This window comes from Agelaius phoeniceus, chromosome 1 (assembly GCF_051311805.1).
Source record: "Agelaius phoeniceus isolate bAgePho1 chromosome 1, bAgePho1.hap1, whole genome shotgun sequence".
Classification (NCBI taxonomy): domain Eukaryota; kingdom Metazoa; phylum Chordata; class Aves; order Passeriformes; family Icteridae; genus Agelaius; species Agelaius phoeniceus.
Window position 1 is genome coordinate 34,106,173 of NC_135265.1, and position 25,511 is coordinate 34,131,683.

At 40.2% G+C, this 25,511-nt stretch overlaps 2 protein-coding genes across 10 annotated transcripts; one reads left to right on the top strand and one right to left on the bottom strand.

The window, feature by feature from the left end:
• Positions 1-363: 363 nt before the first annotated feature.
• On the bottom strand, positions 364-13,711 carry HNRNPA2B1 (heterogeneous nuclear ribonucleoprotein A2/B1). 5 transcript variants are annotated; one of them, XM_054650169.2, is made up of 13 exons: positions 13,538-13,711; positions 8,405-8,515; positions 7,496-7,642; positions 6,200-6,410; positions 5,811-5,912; positions 5,641-5,721; positions 5,072-5,134; positions 4,483-4,602; positions 4,087-4,209; positions 2,994-3,076; positions 1,914-2,842; positions 1,541-1,671; positions 364-711 (listed from the first exon to the last, which is right to left on the bottom strand). In XM_054650169.2, the coding sequence occupies exons 1-10, from the start codon at positions 13,565-13,567 to the stop codon at positions 3,015-3,017; spliced, it is 1,050 nt and encodes a 349-aa protein (XP_054506144.1). In that variant the 5' UTR covers positions 13,568-13,711; the 3' UTR covers positions 364-711; positions 1,541-1,671; positions 1,914-2,842; positions 2,994-3,014. The 5 variants fall into 5 exon arrangements, with proteins under 5 accessions (XP_054506144.1, XP_077032316.1, XP_054506152.1 ...); XM_077176201.1 differs by having other exon boundaries at positions 5,632-5,721; XM_054650177.2 differs by lacking the exon at positions 13,538-13,711 and adding an exon at positions 12,114-12,270 and having other exon boundaries at positions 5,632-5,721.
• On the top strand, positions 12,918-24,739 carry CBX3 (chromobox 3). Of its 5 annotated transcripts, XM_077176246.1 has the most exons (7): positions 13,840-13,937; positions 15,459-15,509; positions 17,279-17,428; positions 19,233-19,375; positions 20,920-21,085; positions 22,444-22,538; positions 24,095-24,739. In XM_077176246.1, the coding sequence occupies exons 3-7, from the start codon at positions 17,387-17,389 to the stop codon at positions 24,219-24,221; spliced, it is 573 nt and encodes a 190-aa protein (XP_077032361.1). In that variant the 5' UTR covers positions 13,840-13,937; positions 15,459-15,509; positions 17,279-17,386; the 3' UTR covers positions 24,222-24,739. The 5 variants fall into 5 exon arrangements, with proteins under 5 accessions (XP_054506212.1, XP_054506165.2, XP_054506183.1 ...); XM_054650208.2 differs by lacking the exon at positions 17,279-17,428 and having other exon boundaries at positions 13,799-13,937; XM_054650199.2 differs by lacking the exon at positions 15,459-15,509 and having other exon boundaries at positions 13,801-13,937.
• Positions 24,740-25,511: the final 772 nt, after the last annotated feature.

A 25,511-nucleotide genomic window follows, 5' to 3' on the forward strand; every position in this document is an offset into this window, starting at 1 on the left:
AAGCACTTTAAAAGTGAAAAGGATAAAGCTCTTGTCCTATTGAAATCTGACAAACTGGCTTTGGTGGTAGTTTCATTAACAGTAAAGTATGAGGTAATAAAAAACACAGCCAAATAAAGCTACTTTTAAGCACTTGTGTCCAACAGCAAAGACATCAGCACTTTTAAATTTGCAGCGCTGTTTCTCCCAAGAGAGAACAGATGCCCATGGTCAGAGAAACAAGTTCCATGAACACACTTGTCAAACTGATTCTGTTTTAAATTCACCTCAAAGTGGAATGTTTCAAATCATGGAAGGGTCTAAACATAAACATTATTTAATGTTAGATACACACTAAGTTTTTATTAAGCATTACACTAGAACTACTTTGGTATAAAAATACTTTATTTTAAAGCTATGAAAGTTATAAATATATGTAGTTAAACTTTCTACTCACAGAATGTTTGCTATTTTAACATTAGTGATTTGTTTCTCCTAACGAATCTGAATTTTATTCGAAAGGTTTACAAGACATTATTACTATAATTTAAAAAACCCATCATTACAGGGATCTGTACTAATTGTGATGTTTTATCAGTACTCATTTAACCTCTAGATTTTTAATGAAGGCAGCAAAAACAACTATTTTCTGATGATACAGAATTTCTTATTTCTTGAAGCGTTTCTGTGGTTGACCACTTCTTCATTAGTTACCTGCAGCATGGCACCTTCCTGCCAAAGAAAAAAAAAGTGTATCTGAAGATGTTTATCACATATGTCTAAACCAAATTACCAATAGGGGAACTTCAGCCATTTTTTAAAAAAAAAGTATAAGCAGTTCACTGGTGTGTCTAACACAAAAGGAACAGGACTTTTGTTAGCTGAGTCCACGTTCTTCAATGGGTAGCCTTTTAAAGGCAATGAACTTTGAAATTAAGGCATTTTTGGTTGCCTTTTTTTTTTTGACAGGTTTTGTTGATTTTTATTTAAAACCAAATCTAGTAGAGTATGCCACCCTTACTCTGAGTAACTCATTCAATACTTGATAAATTTCCATCAATTTGAGGTGCAAACATTCAATGCAGTGAGAGTAAGGCTGACTAAATTTGGCACTAAGGTTTGTTAGCTGCAAGAACTATAAAAAATGGTGGAAACCTCAACATTCTAGCCAAATTCCAATTTACACAAATACATTGTACACTTATGAAATACCACCTGCAGTTTCATTTGAAGGTTTCACTTGCCCTCCTAAAGAACTGCTTATGCAGTTGTTAAGAAAATGGACGACACATTCCTTCACAGAGGCAGATGTATTCTGTGGTGAAATTTTTCTTTACACGTAAACACTCTACAGTTACTTGGGAACCTTTGGGATGAAATGTGTTATATAGAATAGATTACAGCAGACAAGACACGGAACAACATAGTTCATTTTCAACAGCACAGAACTACCTTCATTGCATTACCTTGCAACCACCATAATGCATAGACTCCCAAGAAAAAAGAAAATGTTGCAGGATGCAAAAATAAAGTTGTATGATTTAATTAACTTGTGACCTACCATTTTAACTACCAACACCAGGGATGGAACCCTTGCAAAGCTTTACTAATGGACACTTGCAGGTCTCATTTGTTCAACTGTAGCAGTGTACAGTGGCAGCAGTCTATGCTTGTCCAGGGTTCATATCATAGCTAGATTCCAGTAGGAAAAAAATATGTTAAGTAGCTGAAATTAACAATTATTTTTGTAAAAAAATTTAATAATACAAGAAAACAGGATTCACAAATTTCTTTTCAATTTGTAATAGTTAACTCAATTCATTGCTATATGTTAAACTACATAATGATAATGACTATACTGAAAGAATACTGTCATACATTATTAATTTCTTGGGTTTGAAACATTAAGAAAGGAAAAGTAAACAAGATCTTACCTAAAGAAGTTTAACTGAAGCTTAGAACTATTTTGCTCTACACCCTCAGCCTTCGTTGCCATCCTTATAAACAATCTACCGTAGTTAAAGTTTGCAGAGATACAGCACAGCTTTTTAAGACTGGCTGAACTTTTAGTGACGTTTTCAAGAGTTCTCTTGTACTAGACCTGCGTCCCTGGAAGAGTACCTTGCTGGGGTTTTTTCCTTTCCTTGCCATTGAAGAAGCAGCATCTAAAAAATCTAAAAAGGTGTTTCTCCTTGCAGAGATACCCCTTAAGTTACCTAGATATTTTAAACCTGGTAATTTACAGACAACATACTTTTTCTCACCAGCATTAAATTTTACACGTACAACAATAGCTTTGTATTATTTGTGGGACCTTATACTACCCACTCCTTGCCTTATTTTACAGTATTAAAAAAAAATCTAAAATTACACAATATTTCCTTTAGAATTATTTTATTAAAATCATAAATGTACAACAGCTTCTTAACTCTACACACGCACTTAAATTTTTAAAAGGAAAACGTTATGTCTTATTACACCATGATCCTGGCTAAAAGCTTTTCAAAACTTTGAGAAAAATCTTAAAAAAGGTTTCACATGTCACCTGAAACTTACAAATTTAACATTATCAAAGGAATGCTTCTACACTTACAAAGACCACTAGAAAGAAACAACAATTAAAAAGCTAAGAAACTGTCTCAAAGGCATTTTTACAATCCTTCCTCCACAGTAAGGTAATGTTATTAAATAATCCAAATCCATTCACAAAATGGCTCTCTGCATCTGCTCTGGTGTCTTCTGCCATATCACTGCATATTTATGCATGACTGAGATAAGTGTTTCCTTAACATTGTTATTTCGATAACCTGAAGCTGTTCTGTTACCTCTGGGCTCTCATCCTCTCCTATTTATACAGTGAAGCCTGTTTCAACAGAAGTAAAGAGTAAAAAAATAGGTTATGAAATTATTCATCTAACCATTTTTTAAAGGAAAGATAATATCCTAAAAAGCTTTTAACTCCTGCAGCTACTCTCAAGAATCACTGCAATTTTAACACTTAAAAACATACTTACCCATGGCATGCTTGAAGAAACTCAGTAACGGCTCCTCCCTCCATATCCACCACTTCCTCCACTGCCCCCGGGACCATAGTTTCCTGCAGTTGCAGAACAAGAAACAGAACGGTCCCATCAGTGCATTTTTAAATCTAGGAAGGTTTTTCACAGAAGCAATCAATCAAAGCTTGACTAAATGAAGAGTAACATCTGCTTTACTTCCAGTGATAGCATTTGCAACACCGACTTCTAACATTTCACTGTCTTCCTCTAAAGAACTTCCAAAGACTGCCACAGGAAGCAACTACATGCTGAAATCTTAGAAGATTCAACAGTGCCACATGTAATTTGATGCACTGTGCTGTCTTGAGACTGTGAGGGCTGAATTTGCTTGCAGGCTAAACCTTATAAGAAAGGGCATCATGTTTCAGTTTCCATTTCACAAGCCTGATACTCCATTTTAGACAACAAAAAGTAGGATGCCTCAGAAAAAAAGAGGATAAAAATCACAGCAAATATGATGGAAATTAAGTAACTAGACTCTCCACAAATAGTGTGAGCTGACAGCAAAGAACATGAAATAGAATCTTTAAACTCAAAATTGCACAACACTGTGGAAGAAGTTAGTATGTCTTATCTGTTTCAAAATAATAAAAATAAATTTCCCTGAGACAGGCTTTACAATATCAAGACACTGAAGCAAACTTGCAGAAAGAACACAGGCACTTCAGTCCATCTACTGCAGAAGTTATCCAATTCCTACATACCCACCTTGGAAGCACATAGAATAACCTGGATTGGAAGGGACCTTTTAAGATCATCTTGTTCCAAACCCTCTGCCATGGGCAGGGTTATCTGTCACTAGACCAGGATGCTCAAAGCCCCATCTAACCTTGCCTTGAATACTGCCAGCAATGGGGCACTCACACCACCTCTGAGCAACCTGTTCCAGCACCTCATCACCCTCACAGTAAGTTTTTTTCCTAATACCTAATCTCAGTCTACCATTTTTTAGTTCAAAACAGCTACCACCCCATGTCTTTTATTTCCCCCAAGTCCTAGAAATCCACCCACTCCAACTACAAGGAAATACACAGGACATATACAATACCTCCACCATATGGTCCCCCCATGTTCCTGCTGCCACCAAAATTTCCACTTTTCATCGGACCATAATTTGAAGGTTGTTGGTTGTAGTTGCCAAAATCATTATAGTTTCCACTTCCATAATTGCCTGTATTATCGACACAAAAGTGGAGAAATACCTACATGAGCTAAAATGGATGCAACACTCAAAGACACCCCATTATAAAAATTCTAAATAAAGTACAAAATCACACATGTATTCCAGCAGTGCATGCACCAAACAATGTTTTCATTCTATTTCATACTACTTGAAAAACAACAACTTCCTTCCACAACATTTCCAAACAACCATCCCCCAAACTCAAATGACTTGCAGTAACTTGTAACTGAAATGCTTGAACAATTTAAGCCTAAACGTTACCTCCTCCATAGTTGTCATAACCACCTCCATAGCCCCCACCCTGGTTGCCATAACCAGGTCCTCCTCCACCATAGCCTCCTCTTCCTCCTCCATAACCAGGACTGCCACCAAAGTTGCCACCTGTGAGAACATAATCCTTTTAAATGAGCTTTTCAATATAAAATGCACTCAAATTATACACAAAGAATATTTTTCTGTTTAGAAGAACAAAGAGAATGAAAAAGGTAGTTTTGTAAAGAAAATTCTAAGCACAGTATTTTTTAAAGCACATACTAACTCCTACCCTAACTGAACTATGACCAAACCCCAACAGTCAGACTGCCTAAAGATCTCAATTGAAAGGTTTAATTAAAATCCTCATTTTCCAGGAAATTTAAGACCCACTCATCCTAAAGATAAGAATGCTTGTCCAAAAAATAACCATACAATCTGCCATATGGAAATGTGACATAAGCCAACAACCATGTACATTTCTTAAAGCTAGCAAAATGGCTCAGGTAATTCAGATAAATTTTATACATATGAATATAAATACGGAAGTGTTTCCTAATGAGAGAAAAATACATCACCACCACAATAGCAAACTAACCTCCAGGTCCTCCGCCATATCCATTATATCCATCACCAAATCCACGTCCGCTTCCATATCCATCTATGGGGAGAAAAAACCCCAACGGATTTCAATTTACCTGTAGCAAACTAGTCAAATTCTCAAACTCTTATGACCTTCAGAACTAAATCTCAGAAATTATCAATTAAGAACATGTACAATTAACTTCAGAAAAATAAAGCTAAACATCCAATCATCGTTCTTCATTTTTTCTTTTCTTGGGTTTGTAGGGTGCCCAGTTTTAAAATGTCAGGCAAGCACTGCATAGAACCAGAGAAATCTCTTTTTAGCAAATAATTACGTTTAGATTACTTTTGGCTTTCAATAAAAGCTAAAAAAACCCCAAACCCAACCAAAAAACCACAACCAAAGCAAAACAGAAAAACCAAAACACAAGTTCACTTGCAAGTTACTTTTCCCAAAAATTCTCTCAACTGCTACAGGTGCATTTAAGTCAAATAGCACCAAAGCATACAAAGTTTTCCAAAACCAGAAAGACAGCATTAATAAGGTAAAAAATGTAAATGCAACAAACATGCCTGTCTTACCGGCTCCCCCTCTGAAATTGCTGCCAGGTCCTGGACCGAAGTTGCCACCACCTCCACGAGCATCACCAAAACCAAAGTTTCCTGTATCAGTTTAACATTTATAAGTAGCGAGATTGTGGAAAGTGAACACAAAAATCAACCACAAACTATTAACCATTACTCGTACATACCTCCTCTCCCACTCCTAGAATTTTGAACCTCCTGCATTTCCTGTCTAGAGAGAGCTTTCCTTACTTCTGCGTTATGTCCATTGATGGTGTGGTACTTCTGCACTGTAACCGTATCAAATAACAGGCTATCAGCATTTAACTGGCAACAAGTCAGAATATCAGACTTCTAATACAAACACATCCTGAATCATATAAAAGAACACAAAATACCATACAATTTTTTAACAAGGATGACAACACTTATTTGAAATACATGTTCCCACACAATCCAGCAACCTATGATGTAGCAAATAATACAGGCACATAACTAATCCCATTATCTGTAAGTTTAGCTTTACACTGAGGCTGTAAGAAATAATACTATCCAAAAAAGGAGTGAAATTACTTACATACAATTTTATCCACAGGATCATGGTCATCAAATGTAACAAATCCAAACCCTCTCTTTTTACCAGACTGTCTGTCAGTAATGATTTCAATAGTGTCGATTTTTCCATACTCCTCAAAGTAGTCACGAAGGTGGTGCTCTTCAGTGTCCTCTTTAATACCACCAACAAATAATTTTTTCACAGTAACATGAGCACCAGGTTTTCCAGATTCCTGTTAAAAGAACTTTCTAAATTAGCACAAAAAAACCCAATTTCACAAAGCACTATTTTACCTGGATCTCAGGAATAGAACTCAGATAAACTACGATTTTTAAGGTAATGCAAGCTCATTTAGGGGGCCTTCTAAGAGGAAAGTAACACAGCATTACTTGGAGGTTTTTCCTCCCCCTTTTATGTCAAAGCTTTAAAAGCACTGAAAAATGATAGAGATCAACTGTTTGAATGAACTGCAAGTATTTAATAACTTAAGTTCGTGCATGACTTTTGTAATTGTTAAAACAAAGATGCATCAGCTTCTTCTGCCCAATACTCCAAAGGCAGTGAACCCACATTCCACTTGTTTCAAGGCCCTTCAACCTCAGCAAATTCACAACTATGCATTTTAATCCCATTAAACAGCATACACACATGCTGTTTTAATTACCTTTTTCCAAATGCCAACCAACCCTGCATTCTGCAGAGAATGGCAAGAAAATTGGGATAGCTAACAGGGGCTACCAATGATTACAATTTCCATTTCCCCATATCTTTGGGACAGCTCATTCAAATCCAGTTCATCAATCCAACCATAATCTGGTAAACCCTTCCAGAGCTTCCGTGTGGTGAACAGAACTTGCCTTATAATCCACCCTTGCTCCTCAAGCACCTCTGTTCCACAGTTACCTGGCTCTGGTTTTATGTACCTTTTAGAAATACCCCAGAAAGATCTTGGAATAATCAGAAAAACTGACAGGAGTTTATTAATTTGAGGCTTGTGCAAGGAACTATTCCAGAAAAGTTACTTTGGAATTTGCATAATCACAAATATTCAACAGAACATGTTTGCTACAACATGTTTCAGACCACAGATATGTCCCTTGCAGATATGATTCCATAACCAGAATAACATAATAATTTACTGTAATAGTAGACATTTATATAAGAGACTAAAAGTGTGGGAAATAACACCCCAACTATGGGCTTTGAACCAGGTAATTTAAACCCAGGCAATTTCAAACAAGAACAAAGCCTAACTGTCTGACCAAAACAGGCATTTTTCAAAGCATAAGAAGCATTTGCTTTCAAAGCCACACTTACCTCTCTAGCCACAGCTCTCTTAGGCTCAACCACCCTTCCATCAATCGTGTGAGGTCTTGCAGCCATAGCTGCATCAACTTCAGCCATGGAAGAGAATGTTACAAAGCCAAACCCCCTTGATCTCTTGCTTGCAGGATCCCTCATTACCTAGAATCAATAAAGACATTTAAACTATTTGTATCAGTCTCATGTTAAGCTTTTTGGTAACAGTATTAAGAGTAAGTGTGTAAACTTAATTTACTTTTTCCTGGCTTTGATTTCAAAACACAAAGTAGCAGACTCTGTTGATATAATATGAGTGACACTGCTTGGGATCAAAGAAATTCAAACCACTGCTGTCCTCCAAGACTCAGTTAACTCAGAAATGCTGCTAGATCAGTGGGGTGCATCCCTGTCAGTATTCAGAAGACACAAAAACAGAGGTGCTTACAGACATGGTTTAGTGATGAACTTGTCAGTGCATGGTTAAAAAGTAAATGGTTTCTTCCAACTCTATGAAAACATCACAGAGAAAGACATCCTTTTCCAGCTTTACTAAGGCTGCTTACTGCTTACCAAGACACCAGTTTTTTGCCAAATGTTACCAACCACACACATGTAATAATGCTCTCTGTAAGCACTTTCTAATGCACTTCAGACAACTTTCAGATACCAAAGTTGAACTGCTGGAATCAGTGGTTAGATAATCTGGGAGAATTTTACAGAAAACAGATTGTGAATGTTCCCTAACTCAATTAGGCTTGCAAGAGTAAAATTTACGCATTCCTACAATGGACTGAACTGTGTATAAAGCAACCAACTGTACCATTAAAAGCTAATATTCCATCTTCTCTAAGCAATCCAGAAAACAAACATTTAAAATTCCTACACATTCCATGCCACTGCTATGTATTGGTATGCTAAACTTACCACACAGTCTGTAAGCTTTCCCCATTGCTCATAGTAACTCCTCAAGCTTTCTTCTGTGGTTTCAAAGCTTAAGCCACCAATAAACAGTTTGCGGAACTGCTCCTTTTCCCTCTGCCATGGGAAAAAAAAAAGATTACATTAATATCATTTGAAACACCTCTTCTGCATTAGCAAATCAAACACTAACCAAGATTTTCATAGGTATCAAAGACTTTCAGTAAGATTTGTTTTCAAAATGAGACCTGGCTCTTCTAAAGGTTCTACTCCCATTAAAGAAATTAAGCAATTTTGCAATTCTACAGGCCCACTTTTACAAAACAAATTTTTTTTAGTCTTTATTCCTGTGTCTCCCTCTAGATATCAAAAACAAGGGACCACACTTGAAGACTTTCAGAATACTCCTCTGTAAGACCCATATGAGATGCTTTTTAAAGAAAATGAGAACTTTGGGATTTGTTTTTATTACAGAAAATAGGAATTAATTTATACCGTCTGGTTCCATCCTGGGGAATATTCAATTATAAAAACCATTATGGTTAAAATTCATCCAAGGCTTTGTAAGTAAAAATCAATTAAATACATCTAAGTATGTTCTCTAACAGGTTAACAATTCATACATTCTCCATAATTACTAAAACAAATGAAACTCAAGCATCTGTAAAATTAACCTGGAATCCCACACCACTGGAATTACCAACAAACCTATACACCCTCAACAGGAGCACCATTAAAATAATTCCTTTCAAAGTAGAAATGTGAATAATACATATTCATATCCACTAATGCTTTCAGTAAGTCTTTATTTTCTTGCGAAGAAACTATCAATGCACTTGTTAAGCAAAGATCTTTTATGCACTAACAAGAACATCATAAAAAAACCCAAACAAACCCAACAACAAACAGGACCAGTAATAAGCTATTGAATTCACTTTTTTGTATGTACTGGTAAACTAAAGCAGAAAGAAGAACCTTCCGACTTCTACCAGTTCAAAGCACTTTTACTGTAACTTTTTATACAAACCAGGCCTTTTAATTGCCAGGTTCTACATACAAAAGTATCACCAGCTCATATGTATGAAAATTCATGCCAAACACTTAAAAAATGCACTAAGAAGTAGTTTTCTTCTACAAATTCATTATTTTAGAATGTTGTTTTGAAGAGAACTGTTCTTCTAGGGACAACAGAACTCAAATCACTTCAGCTTTTTACTGTTAACTAACTTTAAAAATCAAGAAAATCTGCTTGGGTGTTTGGTTGTGTGTTTTCTTCAGTATGGTGGTTATTTTTTTATACAACTCAAATATCGCAGCAGGAGGTGTAATTGACAAGCACAACACGATTAACTGTGCAATGGGTATTAAGCTAAATTTAAATAGGAAACTAGAAAAACACTGAGCCTAAGAAAACAAGCGAAATACTTCAGTACACATATGCTTTTAGAAGTATTAAGCCAAGCTGCATGCAGACCAACATATTTTCTGAAGTTGTCCAAGGCAGGCCTAGATCAAGATGCATATAACAGAACACAATTACTGTAGGCAGTGACAACCCAGGGTTTTTTCTTCAAAATACACCTCCGTATTGCCAGCCTCATATACTGCAGTCTGACAAGGAAATCAACTTTCTCCCCTCCTTCTTCCAAATACATCCTCTATTTAAGACTGATGAGTTCAAATTTCTCTTGAAAAATATTTGGAATCTGCTGTTGGATCTAGTTTTTTTTTTCTTCTAGGAATAAAAAGAAAGCTAGTACTGTCTCCTCCTTACACAAAGGACAGTCAAAATAAGACACGTGCTCAAAAGCAGCAGACACGTGCTTTAACTAATTTATTTTCACCTCTTTGCATAAAAGGAACAAACAGAAGAACACTGCACACCAGACCACTATAAAAAAAATCATATACATCAATATGCCATTTATTAATTTTGAGTAGGAGGTAGAAAAAAATTTAAGCATCAATACTGCAAAAATAAAAATCCTCCCTTCAGTTCTGCTGCTTGAGAATTAGGGACCATTTGCTTACAGTTTCATAGATCTACACGACACCTTTTTCCTGTATAATCAATTACCATACATTTAATAAAGGGCATTATTATAAAATAATATGAGAATTAAGAAAGTTTAGTAGGCAGGTAAGATATTTTCAGTGTTATGTTTACTCCTGAAAATAGCTATAAACCTGTAAATGGAACTCAAGGAAAGAATAGAACAATTATAAAAATATACTACATATAACTAACAGACACTGAACACAATAGTTAATGCATTGTACAGATGTATTTAGGGTCATGATCTACCTAGAATAGCTAGGCACCACACGTCAGAAAACAGCAATAACAACATTCATCACTAGTTCTTAATGAAAACCATTGTGCCAAAACAGCATACACAGGCTGCTCCACGAACATGCAGACAATCTCTAGATGCAGAGAAACTATTTGTCTTAAATGAGCCAGTTTCAAGAAGCTCTGGATGGCAATAACATTAACCTCCTACCAAAGTCCAGAGAGTTCTGCCCATCTAAAGTTTGTGCAGAAAGTATAAAATGTACAACAATAACTATCATCATGCCAGTACCTCTTAGAATCCTGAGGAAATGCTCTTTTGGTAAAGACACAGACATCTCATACTTAGAAAAGGCCACAGTATAAAAGCTGGAGGTAACACCTCTTTCGAGAATTCCACAGTATATCCCGTGCAGGAATCAAGCGCCAGAGCAAATTTTTACCTCTGTAGGATCTTCATCCGTGTGTATTTTAAACCTTTCCTTCACAGGCTTAAAGCAACTTGAAAGCACTAAAAAATGCATAACCTTTACTGAAATATTAATCACCAGAGCAAGGAAAGGTGTTTCATATAGCAGTAACGTGCGCACACATAATCCACGCTGACTGCGGAATTAAGAATTCGGGTAACAAAAACGTTTAAGGGAGACTAGGGAGGGGGGATCCCTGAACTGCAGGGCTCGGCAATCCCTCAGTGGCTGCTCGCCCGCCGCCTGTGGCAGCCGGAACGCAGCGGCCGCGCCGGCTCCGCCATGTGGCGGCAGCGGGAACACCGCGGCCCCGAGCCGGGCGGGGAAAATGGCGCCCGGGAGCAGCCGCCGCTTCCAGGGAGAGCGCAGCAAATTGTTTCTAGCGTGCACCTACACACACGGTACTAAGACCTCTCCGGCGCTCCTTCTCGCCCCCGTGAATACCTGACGACTACAGCTGGCACCCCGCTCTGCCGGAGGGATCCCCACTGCCCCTCGCAGCCACGAGACTCGGCCAGGCCGCCATTTTACCCCTCCCCCTCGCCACCGCCATTACCCGCAGCGCGGCCTCGGCCGCTCCGCGCCTGGCGGGGCCAAGACGGCCCCCAGCCCGCGGAGCTCCGACTCCCCCTCCTCCTGCGACACCTCAGCAGCAGCGCAGCTAATAGCCATGGCCACGGGCTCAAGAACGCGCTGTCCGCCATGCGCGGTCACCGCAGCTTCCGCCGCCTCGCCTGTCTGCGCGCCAGCCCCAGTCGCCGCTTCCAGAACCTTCCTCTGCGCAAAGACATCCAGCATCCACCCCGCGTTGCGACCCAGCAGCAGCGCCAGGACTTGCGCGGACGACCAAGCTTGCTTGTAATGCTCAGCCCCGAAAAAAATCACTCTGTCTGCACAAGCAAACGCGTCTCCCTCCTTAAAAGCAAGCTCTAAACTCTCCCATTCCACGTACCATATTCTTCATGGTTTATGTATTCCTGCCCGAGAGTACCGTACAACCGGTCGGTAATGGCTGCCTGAGCTGTTACGTAATTTGAAATTCAGCTCCGCGTAGTGTTAGCGCCCTCCTACTCGGGCTCGCTTCCGAGGTTTAATTAATTAAAAAAAAAAAAAGGAAAAAAAAAAAAAAAAAAAAAAAAAGCCAGGATCTGGAGCTTAAATATCTCCAAAGGGGCTGCAGTTCTGAATAACGCCCCTACGTGTTTTTATCGTATAATGAAAAGTCATCGACTCCGTTAGTAATGGCCGTCTCCGAAATGAGCCGAAGGAGCTGTCGTCGTCGAGCTTATCCGCTTCGACAGCCGCCGGAAAAAGCCGAACCAGGAATGGAAGCCCATTCGACTCGCTTCGGTAATTTCCGGAATCTGCCGCAGCAGGCGAAAATGGCGCTCGGCGCCAGCTCGGCAATTTCCGGACAGAAAGACGCAGCAAGTCATCGACTACTTCAGCCAGCTCGGCAGTTTCCGACAACCGACAGGCTCGCGAGACGTGCCCGAGCGCAGCCGAAGCGGCCTCAAACGCTGCTGGCACCGTGTCACTTGTTTTTGTTTGGTTTTTTTTCCGGAAATTGACAAAAGGCCCCGAAGGCTCAAACCTCGGCTTTAATATTAGTCGGGGGCGGCCGCGCATCGCCCCCCGAAACCTCACCGTGGCCCCCTTCCCCCTCCGCCCAGGCAGGAGGAAGTGAGAGCTACACAGATTTTGGCACAAGTGCGACACATCGCGGGGCCCCGGCGGAGGGAGGGAGGCGGACTTCACCGCAGCCCGCTCCGCTCTACCCCGCACCGTCGGCATCGGGCGTGCCGCCCGCTCCGCCGCTCTGTTCTCCTCCCCTCCTTCTTCCCCTCCCTTTTTCCCTCTCCGGCAGCCCTACACGCACCGCGACAAAGGGTGAGTGCTGCCGCCCCGCGCGCCAAAGAAATGGCGCTGGAGCAGCTCCTTTCTTCCCGCCCCCTCTGCTCCCCCTCCCTTTCAGCTTCACCGCGGATCCACCCGCGGATCTCCCGCCCGCAGCGAGGCCTCCCCAGCAGACTCCCCGAACCTCTTTTCCCACTTATGAATGAGTTCTAGGGCCTCAGAGCCCCACTGCTTTCCGAGCCCGCTTCCCTCCCCCCTCCCCTTGCTCACGCCCAGGCCTCCCCGCCGCAACGCGGGAAATGGCCGCGCTCCAAGGGGGACCCTTCCAAATGAGCTTCAAACCCACCCCAGCGCTCCTCGCCCGCCCTCCGCGCGCCCGAGGCCCGCCCGGCCGCACCGATCGAGGGCCTCGCTCCGCGGCGGCGGGCAGCATCGGCCCGGCGCGCATTCGCAGCGGCGGCCATGATGGCGGCCGTGGCTCCCGGGGTCTGCCAACCCCGTCCGCTCCCCCAGGCTTACCCAGTCGCTTTCCCGGTCGCCGCGAGGCATCTTCCTTCTTTTGGACGCCTGGCGCGGTCCTGCGCTCGCCCCGCGTTGGAGAGACGTCTTGGCCCCCCTCCTGTGCCGGCGGCGACGACGGTCGGAGGTTGTAGCGGCTCGCGCGTAGGCGGCGGCGGCGTCGTGCGCTCTGCCCCGTCACAGCCGCCGGCGCGCAGTGCTCGCCCAGCCCAGCCCCGCCAGCCACCGCCGCGCCGCTCCCCGCCCTCCGCCTCCCGCCCTCCCTCTCTCTCCCTCCCTGCCCCCACCCCCCGCCTCAGCCCCCCGCGGATGTCGCTGTTGCTGCTGCCGCCGCCGCTCAGTGCGCGCAGGGCGGGAGCCAGGAGGAGACAGGAGACCCAAGCGGCTGGGCACCATTGAAGTCTGTATCCTTCTCTCTCTCTCTCTCCCTCTTTTCTCTCGCTGCAGCCGCCTCCTTTCACCCCACTCACCCTCGAGTCCCCTTCCCTGACTCCCCTTTCCTCTGCGGCTTGCTGCGGGCCGCCGCGGGGAGATGCGGAGCGCAACCCGCCCGCCTCCCCCCACCGCCGCTTCTTCCCCACCCCCGCTTCCTTGGCGGTGGGGGGTGGCGGGCGGAGCGGAGCTGTCGGGGAATCGGGGCTTCGGCACCCGCTCGGGAAGGGAGGGAGGGAGGCCGGCCCCCGGACCCGCGGGCGCTGTCGCCACGGGGAAGGAGAGCAGCGCCGGGGGCGGGGGCAGAGGCACCCGCGCGGCAGACAAAGCCGGCCCGCCGGCCGTCCCTGCGTGTGCCCGGCCCGAGGGAATCGTGACGGGGCGGGGGGAAGACGGCGTGGAAGGGGCCCTGTCAGCGGCGGCGGAAGCGGCCCGGGGCCTGCGTCCCCGTTACCTCGCCCGGGGCGGCCCCGCCGGCCTCATGTGCGCCCGCCGCAGGCCCGAGGCGCAGCCGCCCCCAGCAGGCCTCCGCAGGGCTGCCTCTCTTCTGTGGTGGGGGGGGTTGTTGTTGGGTTTTGGGGATTTTTTTTTTTACCCCTTTCTGCTACCTCTCCGGGAGACACAAGGCAAGACCTTCGGCACTGGCGCCCTGGCCCCGGCCCTTCTCCCACCTCGCCTACCCCACCGCCCATGGGACTGCCAAAATCCACCTCCCGTGTCAGGGGAGGATTGGGCGGGATCGCTGAGTCCGGGAGGCTTTCTGGCCTTAAAGGACTTCTCTGCTTTACCCAGGCATATGGGGAATTCTAGCATTTCTGTAGCTCGCTGCGGGGCGGTGACAATACATGCCTATGGAGCTGGTCGGTATGAGAAATGACATGGAAAAGGGGATGGATTGTATTCAACGTAATTTGCATAGGTTAAATATGTAATATGTGCATCTTAGCTGAGTTAATATTGTTCTAGGACCTTAACTCTTGCCAACTTGAGAATCAGAAGGCAACGTTATAGTTGCATTAAGATAAATATTTGCTGTTTGTAAGAATTTGCTACCATGTAAGAATAATGGGTGATTCATTGCACCACAAATATATCTGTTCCCCATCGGATATTTGCATTTAATATAACTTAGGTATATCTTCAATTTCTAGAATCTGAGCTCTTGTTCTATTTGGTTTAAGGAAATAAGCATCCCTGATGGTCCTCCCCCTTTTCCCTAGAAACATGTCTATGCTTTTGAAGGCCTTGGGAAAAATTTTTTCAACCCTATATACCACCTTGTCAGTATCATTTATCCTGGCTAGCCTAATGGTGCATTACTGGGTTATGCCGGACAAAGTAGTAACCTACTTTTTGTTCTGGATTTAATCCGTGTAAGAAATGTTGTATGCAATGAATACATGGGGGTTGGAACAAGGACCATGCTTGTCTTGGGATGCCTTTCTTTGAGTAATGCAAACTTCCTTTTAATTGTCATGCATTTTTCTAGTAAAAGCTCTGCAAGTCTGCAATAAAAATGGCCTCCAATAAAACTACATTGGTAAGTTCATGCACACCTAAAGTATATAAGGATTTAATCAACATATTTTTCTTCAAACTTATAACTTGGCATCTCCATTTAAAAGATACATCCACATCTCCCCTCCCCAGCATTATTCTGACCAAAATTTCAGATCCAGAAAGTAAGGCTACTAGAAAGGACATTGTCTTTGGTTTTAATAAATCTGCCATTTCTAAAGAGAAACTTGTTGGGAAAAAAGTGTGAAAGGACTCTGCACTATTTCATCTATTCTACAATAGAAAATACTGAGGATTTTTTTAGCCTCCTTTCAGCATACCATGTAATTCATCATACATGTAAAAAATAAAGTCCAAATCATGTACTCATTTAATTTCTCCCAGTGTATTTGGAGAAAACTATTTGCCTGACAAAAGGCAGTCTTTACAGATGAAAAGTAACATTATTGAGAAATGATGTGGCATAATTAAGATGCCTTTTGAAATGCTTTTTAACAAATAACAGTTTCTTTGAATTTCATAGGAGCAGAGATTATCAGATGTCAACCCCTCCTGGACCATTTTAATGATGCATTCATGGATCTCAAGTCCTCTAAAGCTTTGCTTGACATTAAAATATGGACTCCTAAGGGCAGTTGGTTGCTGGCTACAGTTCTACTAATAATGATACATAGTTTCACAAAAGACAGACCTGTAGAAGTATAATGTGAGATGTATCTGAGGTGTAGACGGGGAAGTAAGGGAAAAATACATGTGCACAATTCAGAACTTCAATAGCAGAACAGCTGGTTTATAATGCACTCAAAAGGCCTGTTCTTAAATTTACAGAAATGATTACTCAGCTCAAAATATATTCAAAACTTGTATTAACTCCTGGCTTAGAAGTGCAACGGAGTGCTTCCTCTGTGTTGTACTAGTTTAAAATATTTCACCAAGGTGAATGTCTGAACTTTCTGTTAGTAGTTGATTGTCCACTTATCCCGAATTTGAAGAAGAAGTTAGCCAGGGTGGGGAAGGGCACTTTGGAGAGAGGAAAAAAATCTTACAAATGCAGTATTTTTAATCTTTTGATGTCAAGAATTTTGCTGCACAGGTCAGGAAAATCAGTTATGGTTCCCATGGGAACCATAACTAATTCTGCTTCGTTATATATTTGCATGCAAAACCTAAATGTGTTAAGGGATAGGGTAGCTCTAGAGCTGTAATTCCAATTTTCTTATATCTTGAATGTTAAAATTCTACACCACAGTGTCACATCAGTGTTTTAAGCTTACCCCCCAAAGAAAGAGTGATTATCCTTAGATCTGCCTCTGTCATATGTAGTGTCATATGACTTCTGAATGCAGAAAGAGAAACAAGCTATACATTAGCCTTCAATGGTCAAATGTCCAGTTTACAGCATGCAACCCTAGAGAGGAGAGCTTCAGGGGTCAAGTGGGCATTTGGTATTCTTTGAGTTCAGTCAGGTGTCACAATTCACTTGTGGGCTGAGATGTGCATGGGCTTGTATAATCCCAGAATGTACAGGTTTTTAACATGTTCAGTATTTCTGCAGGCTCTGCAATCAAGTGTTATTTTAATAGGCTCAAGAGTTTGAAGAGCAGTGCTGATGCACAAGACCTAATAAATCTCTAATATTTAAAACAGAAGCAGCATACTCTTTATTTTGCTATTTCTTACTGCACTTCAAGAAAAAATACAGACCCCCATGACATTCATTTTCCTCTGTGGAAGATACTTAAGATACTTAAGTTTTAGAAAGTAAAAAACCAAATTGTTGCTTTGATACAGAAATCCAAAACATTGATCTTTAAGTGACAAGAATTAGTGAAGCCGAAAAGAGTACCAGAAAACAGTCTTCCATTGAATCAAAGAATTTTAGTCCAACGGAGAATACAGATGGAGATGTTCCCCACTTGTAGCCTGCTTGCCTCATCACCAGTAATTATAATGTTATTACTATGGTATAGTGAGTCTGTCTTTTTCTGTGTTGTCGTTTTCCCCTCTGCTACTTTTATTATTTGTTTATTTCCCTCATATCTACCCCTTTCTATTTCACACTTCCATTTTTTGAAAGAAGCTGCCCTCATAGAAGCCTTGGACATCTTCATGTTGTATTTCCCTTCAATATCAGTCTTGCATTCTTTTTCCTGTGGAGGCAAAAAAAGCCAATATGCTTAAGTTAACACTTTTCAGACATGAATGCTGTGGTCAAAATACACCTGGGATATGCAGGCACCTAAAATCTAATTGGAAATACATGCTCTGTTCTCTCTTCTATGCTCTCAAATCAAAATGATGGCCGTGTGAGATATATGTAGAAACTTGCTGTTTAAATGAGAAACTAGAGACTTTTTCTCCTCTTTGTACTTTGAACCTTCAATTTATGGGTTGCTAACCATAAAGAGTGAAGTATTTTGAGGAGGGAGGGAAAAATTAATTATTAAAAATAAGGGGTACAAAGACAGGGCTTTGGCAAGAGAAGCATCTTCCAGTCTTCACTAAAAGAATACAGTTTTTGTTCTAACATACTTTTTTTTTTTACCTTTCACCACATCAAGACAAAATTCTACTAAGTCTGAAAGTTTGAAAATTTGAAAATTGCAGTGTTGTCAAACTAACCCATATTAGAGAGGACTAGAGAATGGCTATCAAGCAAATAGAGGTGCTTTGTGGTATTTGCTTGTCTGTGTTCTGTTGTAGAGAAAGTGCTTTAGTGAGGAATTACTTCTGTCCACTTTGATTTAGGGTGCTGCATAACTCTTAGGAGCTTAATACTTAGTTTATGGCTGCCACTTGACAATTTCTTTATGAGGTGCAGTCCAAAATGGCAAGCAAACTGCTTTTGGTCTGCTAGTCCTCCAGAACTGTGATACAGCATGATAGGCTTGTTCCAACTTTTATAAGATTACAAACAAGGAAATTCTGAAATGTGTCCTTTTACTGCTATTCAATTGTGCCTTATTAAACTGGGAATGCCTTGAGGATGATGTGGATGTAATATTTGTATTAAGAACTTAAAGAATATTACCTGAACTATCAAATGTAAACTTTAAAACACTTCCAAAGTTTTGTAAGTTAGCAAAATTCCATTTATGTGTTAAGTGCTGTACTTAAGTGTAGCAGTCTTAAATGTATGCACCTTTGTGACATCTCTTTGTAAGTTACATGGGTGCATGGCTAAGAATGAGAAGGGACTGCAGTAATGGAATGCTCCTAGCATGTGTCCTCTTCAATAGTTGCGGGTTATTATTGAGTATTTTGCTTATTGTAGCAATACGTCATAAACTTTGCTGCCATCAGTTTCTCCTTGGTTTTTTTTGGAAAAGGTAGAAGCCACCTTTTTTCAGTACCATCCCTTTTCTATTTTATGCATTTTCACAGTTTCCTTATTACTTCTCTCTACTTCTGCCTTGCCCTCTGCCTTTTCACAGGCATAGAGTTAACTTTTAGAAGCTTCCTGATGTTTTGAGCATGTAGCACTGAGAATTAAATTTTTAAGGGGAGTATAGTCACTGAGTATGTGAACAAAAAAATTTCACCTTTTTAAAAACTGGTGTTGGGTATCTCATTAAGCAACTGATAAAAACCCAAAATATTACCATGTCTTGCTCAGGTTACCTGACCACATGCACTAACATGAAAGGAGTCTGAGCTTCTGGCTTTAATGTTAATAAGCCGGTGAAGTAACTGTGTAAAGCAAAAGAATAAAAAAGAATAATGTTATTCTGAATTTCTTTTGTAGCACAAAATGGGAAAGAAACAGAATGGCAAAGGTAAAAAAGTTGAAGAGGCAGAGCCTGAAGAATTTGTTGTGGAGAAAGTCCTGGACAGACGTGTTGTAAATGGAAAGGTGGAATACTACTTGAAGTGGAAAGGATTTACAGAGTAAGGCATTCCTTTTTTTTTTTTTTTTTTTTTTTTTTTTTTTTTTTTTTTTTTCCTGATAGAATGATAAACACCATTGATTTGAAACTGTGACAAGAGATTGGACAATGGGCATCCACTTTAAAGAAGCTTGAGGGAAGGACTTTTTTTTTTTTTTTCTTAAATGCATAGTCAAGTGGGATAGTCGAGTATGAAGATAAAATAGAAGATAATGTAGTTCATTGTTTACTCTATATAAAACATTTGAGAACTTTTACGACGTTCTTAGTGATTGTTCTTTTACCACTCTCATAGAGCTTGTGTCCATAGCTATCAAGGTAAGATAGACTGACAGTTATCATATATGTAGCAGAATGAATGGTACTTCTGAGTAACAAATCACGCAGGAATGTAAACAGCAGGCACCTTTGAAGCAGATAGTTTGCTTATTATTAATTTTCCTGAACTGTTCTCAAATTAACTGAATATGCCTGTGGAATGGTGGCCTTCATTAGGCATACATCAAAGGAATTTTTGAGTGTCTTTCCCAGGACTTACATATGTATGTTAAAACTTTGCAGTAGACTTAAGAAGCTGATTGTTTAAGAAGGAATGTAGTTGTGCCTCCTTCCAGTGACACTGTGGCAGCTTGCTTTGACAGCTGAAAGAAGAATTTGTGCATTAATGGTTATGTATGCTATGATATTATTGTTGCATACCTCCCAAAGTGAGTGCATTGCAACATTGTGCAGTCTGGCAACCTGGAATGTGTGTAGTCATGTGTGCATAAATGTGAAGCACAATGTGTTTAGTATTTGAGGGTCTGATTTGAACTTGTAATAATATATTATTGTAATGGAAAATAATTTGTAGGTATCCTGCTGGTGCAGTAGTGCTGTGCCAGTACTTGCATGTGAGATACAGAGTGGTTGTGAGGAATATTCTTAAAAATTTAGTTAGCAAAATGCATACTCACTGAAACATAGGCAGTGCCCAGCTCTGCCCACCTTTGTTCTGTCCTGCAGTCAGTCAACTGAAGGAAGCAGATAGTTCTAGGTATAGTTGTGTTCAGTGCTCAGAGACAACTTTAGTGTGTTCCTCATGTCTGAAAGCTTATATGTATGGATTTATACTTAGGCTGTTTCTAATGACTGCTGTGTACACTCTGTTGTCTGTAACTCATATCATACTGTTAGTTTTCATGGACAGTCTTTAGAGGAGCCAGGGAAGTGAGTCAGTTTAAATGGACAGTTAAGTTTTGGTAGGGTGTGGATTGCTTGTTTCAACTCTCATACCCCACTGAGAACACAGGTGTTAATAGAGCTGCTTTTTCTGTTACCTTCAGATTAAAAATGTTGTTTTCAATACTAATGAAGCATCCTTTCAGTCATCAAATGCAGTACATGAAGGCTACTAAAGGTGGCAAGATAAACGTCCTTAGGGTTTAACAGACCTACCTTACATAGTGAGACAAAAATTAAGTTGCTTATTTTAAGGGGAGCCATGGGGCTAGTTTTACATTTTTCTTTTTTACTTAGTTCTACATAAATGTGTGTATGTTTCAGTGCTGACAACACATGGGAACCTGAAGAGAACTTAGATTGTCCAGAGCTAATTGAAGCTTTTCTGAACTCTCAGAAAGCTGGTAAAGAAAAAACAGATGGTGCCAAAAGAAAATCTTTGTCAGATAGCGAATCTGATGATAGTAAATCAAAGAAAAAGCGTGATTCTGTAAGTATATGTTCATGTGTTAAGTTTTTGTTTCCTCCATCTCTCTCCTACCTCTCCATCCCCCAAAAATCATATTGTGACTTTGAGAATGAGACTGAACACTGATGTAAAACTGTAAAAATTTCTTAGCATCTGGATCTGTGGTTTGAAAAGGGTATATATTCATTGCGGGTAATGAGACTGTCCAAATGGTTAGTAAAGAATGATTGACTGACACGATGATTAGAAGTTCTTACATTGTCCCATCATCCCACTTACTGAATAATTGAAAGTAACACTGGTTAAGAGTTATTAATTAATGGTATTAAGCAATAGGTTTCTATTAGAACAAAAGATCCATGAATGGAACAAAGATGAAGTTCTGGTTTGCTGCCATATTTAGTATATGGTTTTGAATGGGTGATTGGCAAGATGGCAAAATGTGAAAATCAATCAGTTACTTAGACTAGGAGCAGACATAATGGTGGAGAAGGAGTAGAAGAGGTGAGTGAAAAAAGCCTACCTTTCCTGAGAGGTCTGGATTTCTCCTTCAGTTTAAATGAGTAGGCAAACTGATACATTTAATGCTGATAAGTACAGAATAATGGACACGTAATAATGTGTTCAACAGTTCACATTTTCTTCTGTAAACTTTTGGACTAGTGGTTTGAAACCTGAGACTGCCAGTCATTTTCATGTACTGGAGAAGGCAGGCAGTTGGACATGTGGTTACTGTCAAAAAGGTTGGAAGGCATCAGAAAGAATAGTCCATGAATTATACAAAGAATATTTTGCTTTCTGTATAAAGTCAGTTGTTTGGCTTCATCTGGTACAATAGTGGCCACTGTCTCTAAAAGGATATTATGAACCTATAAAGGAGCTAATACAGGAAATAGTTGTGATATTTTTTGTCACCAGTGTGATGTCAGTGAGCCAAGAAGAGTTGAGGTGTTCCCCAAGGGTGCAGTTTCACTGTTGGTATAGGCAACCCATGCCTGTTGTTTTGCTGAAAAGGATATGTTTTTTCCACTTCCAGGCATGCATTTTTACTTTGCTGTTTTTGTTCTTTTTACTGACCATGCTTGTTTGTTTATCTGCTGAAATTATTTTAGACCATTTGTTTCATCTATTATATTTTCAGAAATAAATGCTGGAAACATGGATATAAAATCCTTTATTATTATCCTACCTCTAAATTACTTGGCCTGAAGATTGGTCATGAAAAAATACTATGTAATTATAGATTTGATTTGGTTTAAAGGCTGTACTTTTCGTTCTGATACACGAATACACACATGCATGTATGTACAAAAATTCCTGTATCTAGTACCAAAATAGAATTTTGTCTTAAACTAGATAACCATCTTCTAAATTACTAGGTTGATAAGCCAAGAGGGTTTGCAAGGGGTCTTGATCCTGAGCGGATAATTGGGGCTACGGATAGCAGTGGAGAGCTTATGTTCCTCATGAAATGGTAAGTCTTACATCCACAGTTCTTGTCCATAAAGGGAGGGCAGGCAGCTGCACTTAGCCTAAAGAGACAACTTCCTCTCAGGAATAAGACACAGAAGCTGGTGGTCTCCTTATTAACCTTGTATTCTTAGAAAAACAAGCTTTCTATATTCAGCTAGGACTTAGTCCCTCTTCCTTCAAAACCCAAAATATGTTTCATTTCTGTTGGTTCAGTTTTACTTTAAAAGGTAATTTCTGATAAAATAGGAAGAAATTGGCATTTGTATGGAAAAAAATGGATCTTGATAATGCTCTTGCAGAGGGAATGGCAGGCAGAAATCCAGCTTTACATGTTTCAATAAGCAGAAGCCAGCTGCTGGATAGCCAGCTGTTTAACCAAGCATAGTGCCAGCTGTTCTGTATGCATCAAAGTGAAATTGGAAGCAACTAGGGGAGAAAGCAGTGGTGGGGATAAAGAATAAACAACACGTTGAGGCTTGACATTATGGGCTAGTAAGAGGCAAGAGTGATGTGGGGAGTTTGTGTTGTTGGGAGACTAGATGGGGACCAGCTTCATTAGCTACAGTGTTGGGAGAAGGATTTCTTGCTTTGTGAACAAATGGGGTAAAATTAATGCTTCTTCCCAGTGTTGAGAAATCAAGAGATTGAATTGACATTTGCTGAGAGTCAGATTTCTTAAGGCGATGGGATAAGAAGGATGGCTTTCCACAGCCTTTGAGAAGGGCAGAATTTTCTGAATGGAGTTAAACTGAGTGATCTCCTGAGACATCATTTGTCTTGGGATTTACCTAGACTGCTGAAGATTAGTGCTGTGGGAGATGGTCTGCCTTCTGTGTTCTCAAATTTTCTATAAATTCTATGTGAAACTTAGAAAAGTTGAAAAACAAAGATCACAAGTGTTTGAATTTCTGCAGTGATAATTGGCAATATCAAACACAGAGGACATTTTTTTTGTTTAATTCAGTTGCTGTTGATGAGTTTTTCATAATTGGTCTTAGGTAACAAACATAGATGAGTTTATATGCACAAAGCTGACTTTTAAAGGCAGCATAGACTTCAAAATGAAGTGAAGTCATGTCAGACTGGCAAGCTTCATTTGTTAGTCCAAGACAGCATCAAGAATAACAGTATGAAATACAGGAAGTTATTTGCATAAACAGCAAATGTAATTTGCATGGAAGTACCAACTCTTTAAGATTGGTTGGTCCTATTGATTTTGAAGTCTTACTTTGAAGCTTTGATTAGTCTTTAAAAGACAAAAGTAACTGAATTTTACTTCTTTCATTATATACTCCAGTATGTAACCTTATGACTGATTCCCTTTGAATAGCATTTTCCTTTCAAACAGAAAATACATGGGAAGGGAAGAACAATGGAGCTATGACACCTCGTCATTACCATTAACATGGAAAGTCTTGGTAGCTTTAGTGAAAGGAATACTGGAAGCTGACGTTTCTAGCTGACGTTGTTTTCAGAACTTAGAACTTATGAAGAGCTGCTAAATGTTTTGAAATACTGATTATTAATTTTCTCAAATCCTGCTCTCTTCTACATCAGGAAAGACTCTGATGAGGCAGATCTGGTGCTGGCCAAAGAAGCTAATGTGAAGTGTCCTCAGATTGTAATCGCTTTTTATGAAGAACGGCTAACTTGGCATTCATGCCCAGAAGATGAAGCACAATAATTGTTTGCATTGCTTTTTTTATATATAAGAATATTAAAACCCGAAATTTGATTTATTAGCAATGTGAGAAGCATACATTCTAACAAGTTTCAAATTTGATATTTTTTTGAAGTAGTATGTTTTGCATCAACAGCAAGTAAATAAAAGCTTTCTGCAACTTGTTTCATTTACCACAAGAGAGCATTTGATACTACTACTTCCTCCATATTAGGTAAAAGCTTTTATAAAACATTGATGAACTTCCTTAGTTATTACAGGATCATAATGAATGTCTAAACAAACTCACAGATGTTTTGTAGTCTTCTATACTATTGATGTGCATGTATCTTCTTTACCCAAACCTAGCCCTTTAAACCTGTAAGGTCATTCTTTCTAGTATTTGGGATCACTCGGTCTTAAGAAGACCAGGTGAAAACTAACTTTGTAGTAATTTGAATGTTATCAGACTGTATATTGTTTACTTTATTGTAAATACTGGTGAGCAGTGGTCAATAAAATAGTTTTATATTCTTCCTTTATACTGATAGGCTGTGACTCTTTTGAAGCGGGGTATTTCTCAACTTTTGATATGTTAAACTCAGTTTGTAATATATTTAACTGTAAGTTGTTCTCTCGGGGGGTAGGTTGATTATTAATATTACCCCACTGCTACTCTTACCAGAATACTGGACAAGTACCAGGCTTTGATTATTAGTTGGAGGTTTTCATGAATACTGCCTGAGACACGGGTTTTTCTGGGTCAGGAAGGGCCTGTAAAATTAATGTGCTTTGAGTACTCTTTAAATCACAGATTGCAACCACACAACTTAGCTACAACAGTTGGTCACAAGGCCAAGTAGCCTCTGCAGGCACACTGGGAAATATTTGACGTGTATTGACAGTATTAGCCCTTGTTTTAATTTCAGTTCTTAATAGGAGGCTATAATGTACTCTAGGGCTGGTTCAGATGGAATTATTCTACAGGCCATCACCTATGTGAGAATACTTACATAGCTCAGCTTTTAAAGTGGAATATTTAAATGAAGCTACTTAAGTCATATACTTGGAGCAAAAGACTTTTTTCTATTTCAGATTGAATTTTGAAATTAGTCCTATAATCAGCTGCTTGGATAATACCTTCAGAAGGGCAGAAGTTGCCATTCATCTTTTCACATGCTTTTATCTAAACATCATCTTTGTGTTTTGACTACCATACTATAGTTCGCCTTAAGCTGTGCTTATACATCAGTGGCCAAGATTATTTCAGAATTATCCTTAATTTAGAGTTTTGACTAAAAAATATAATCCTGT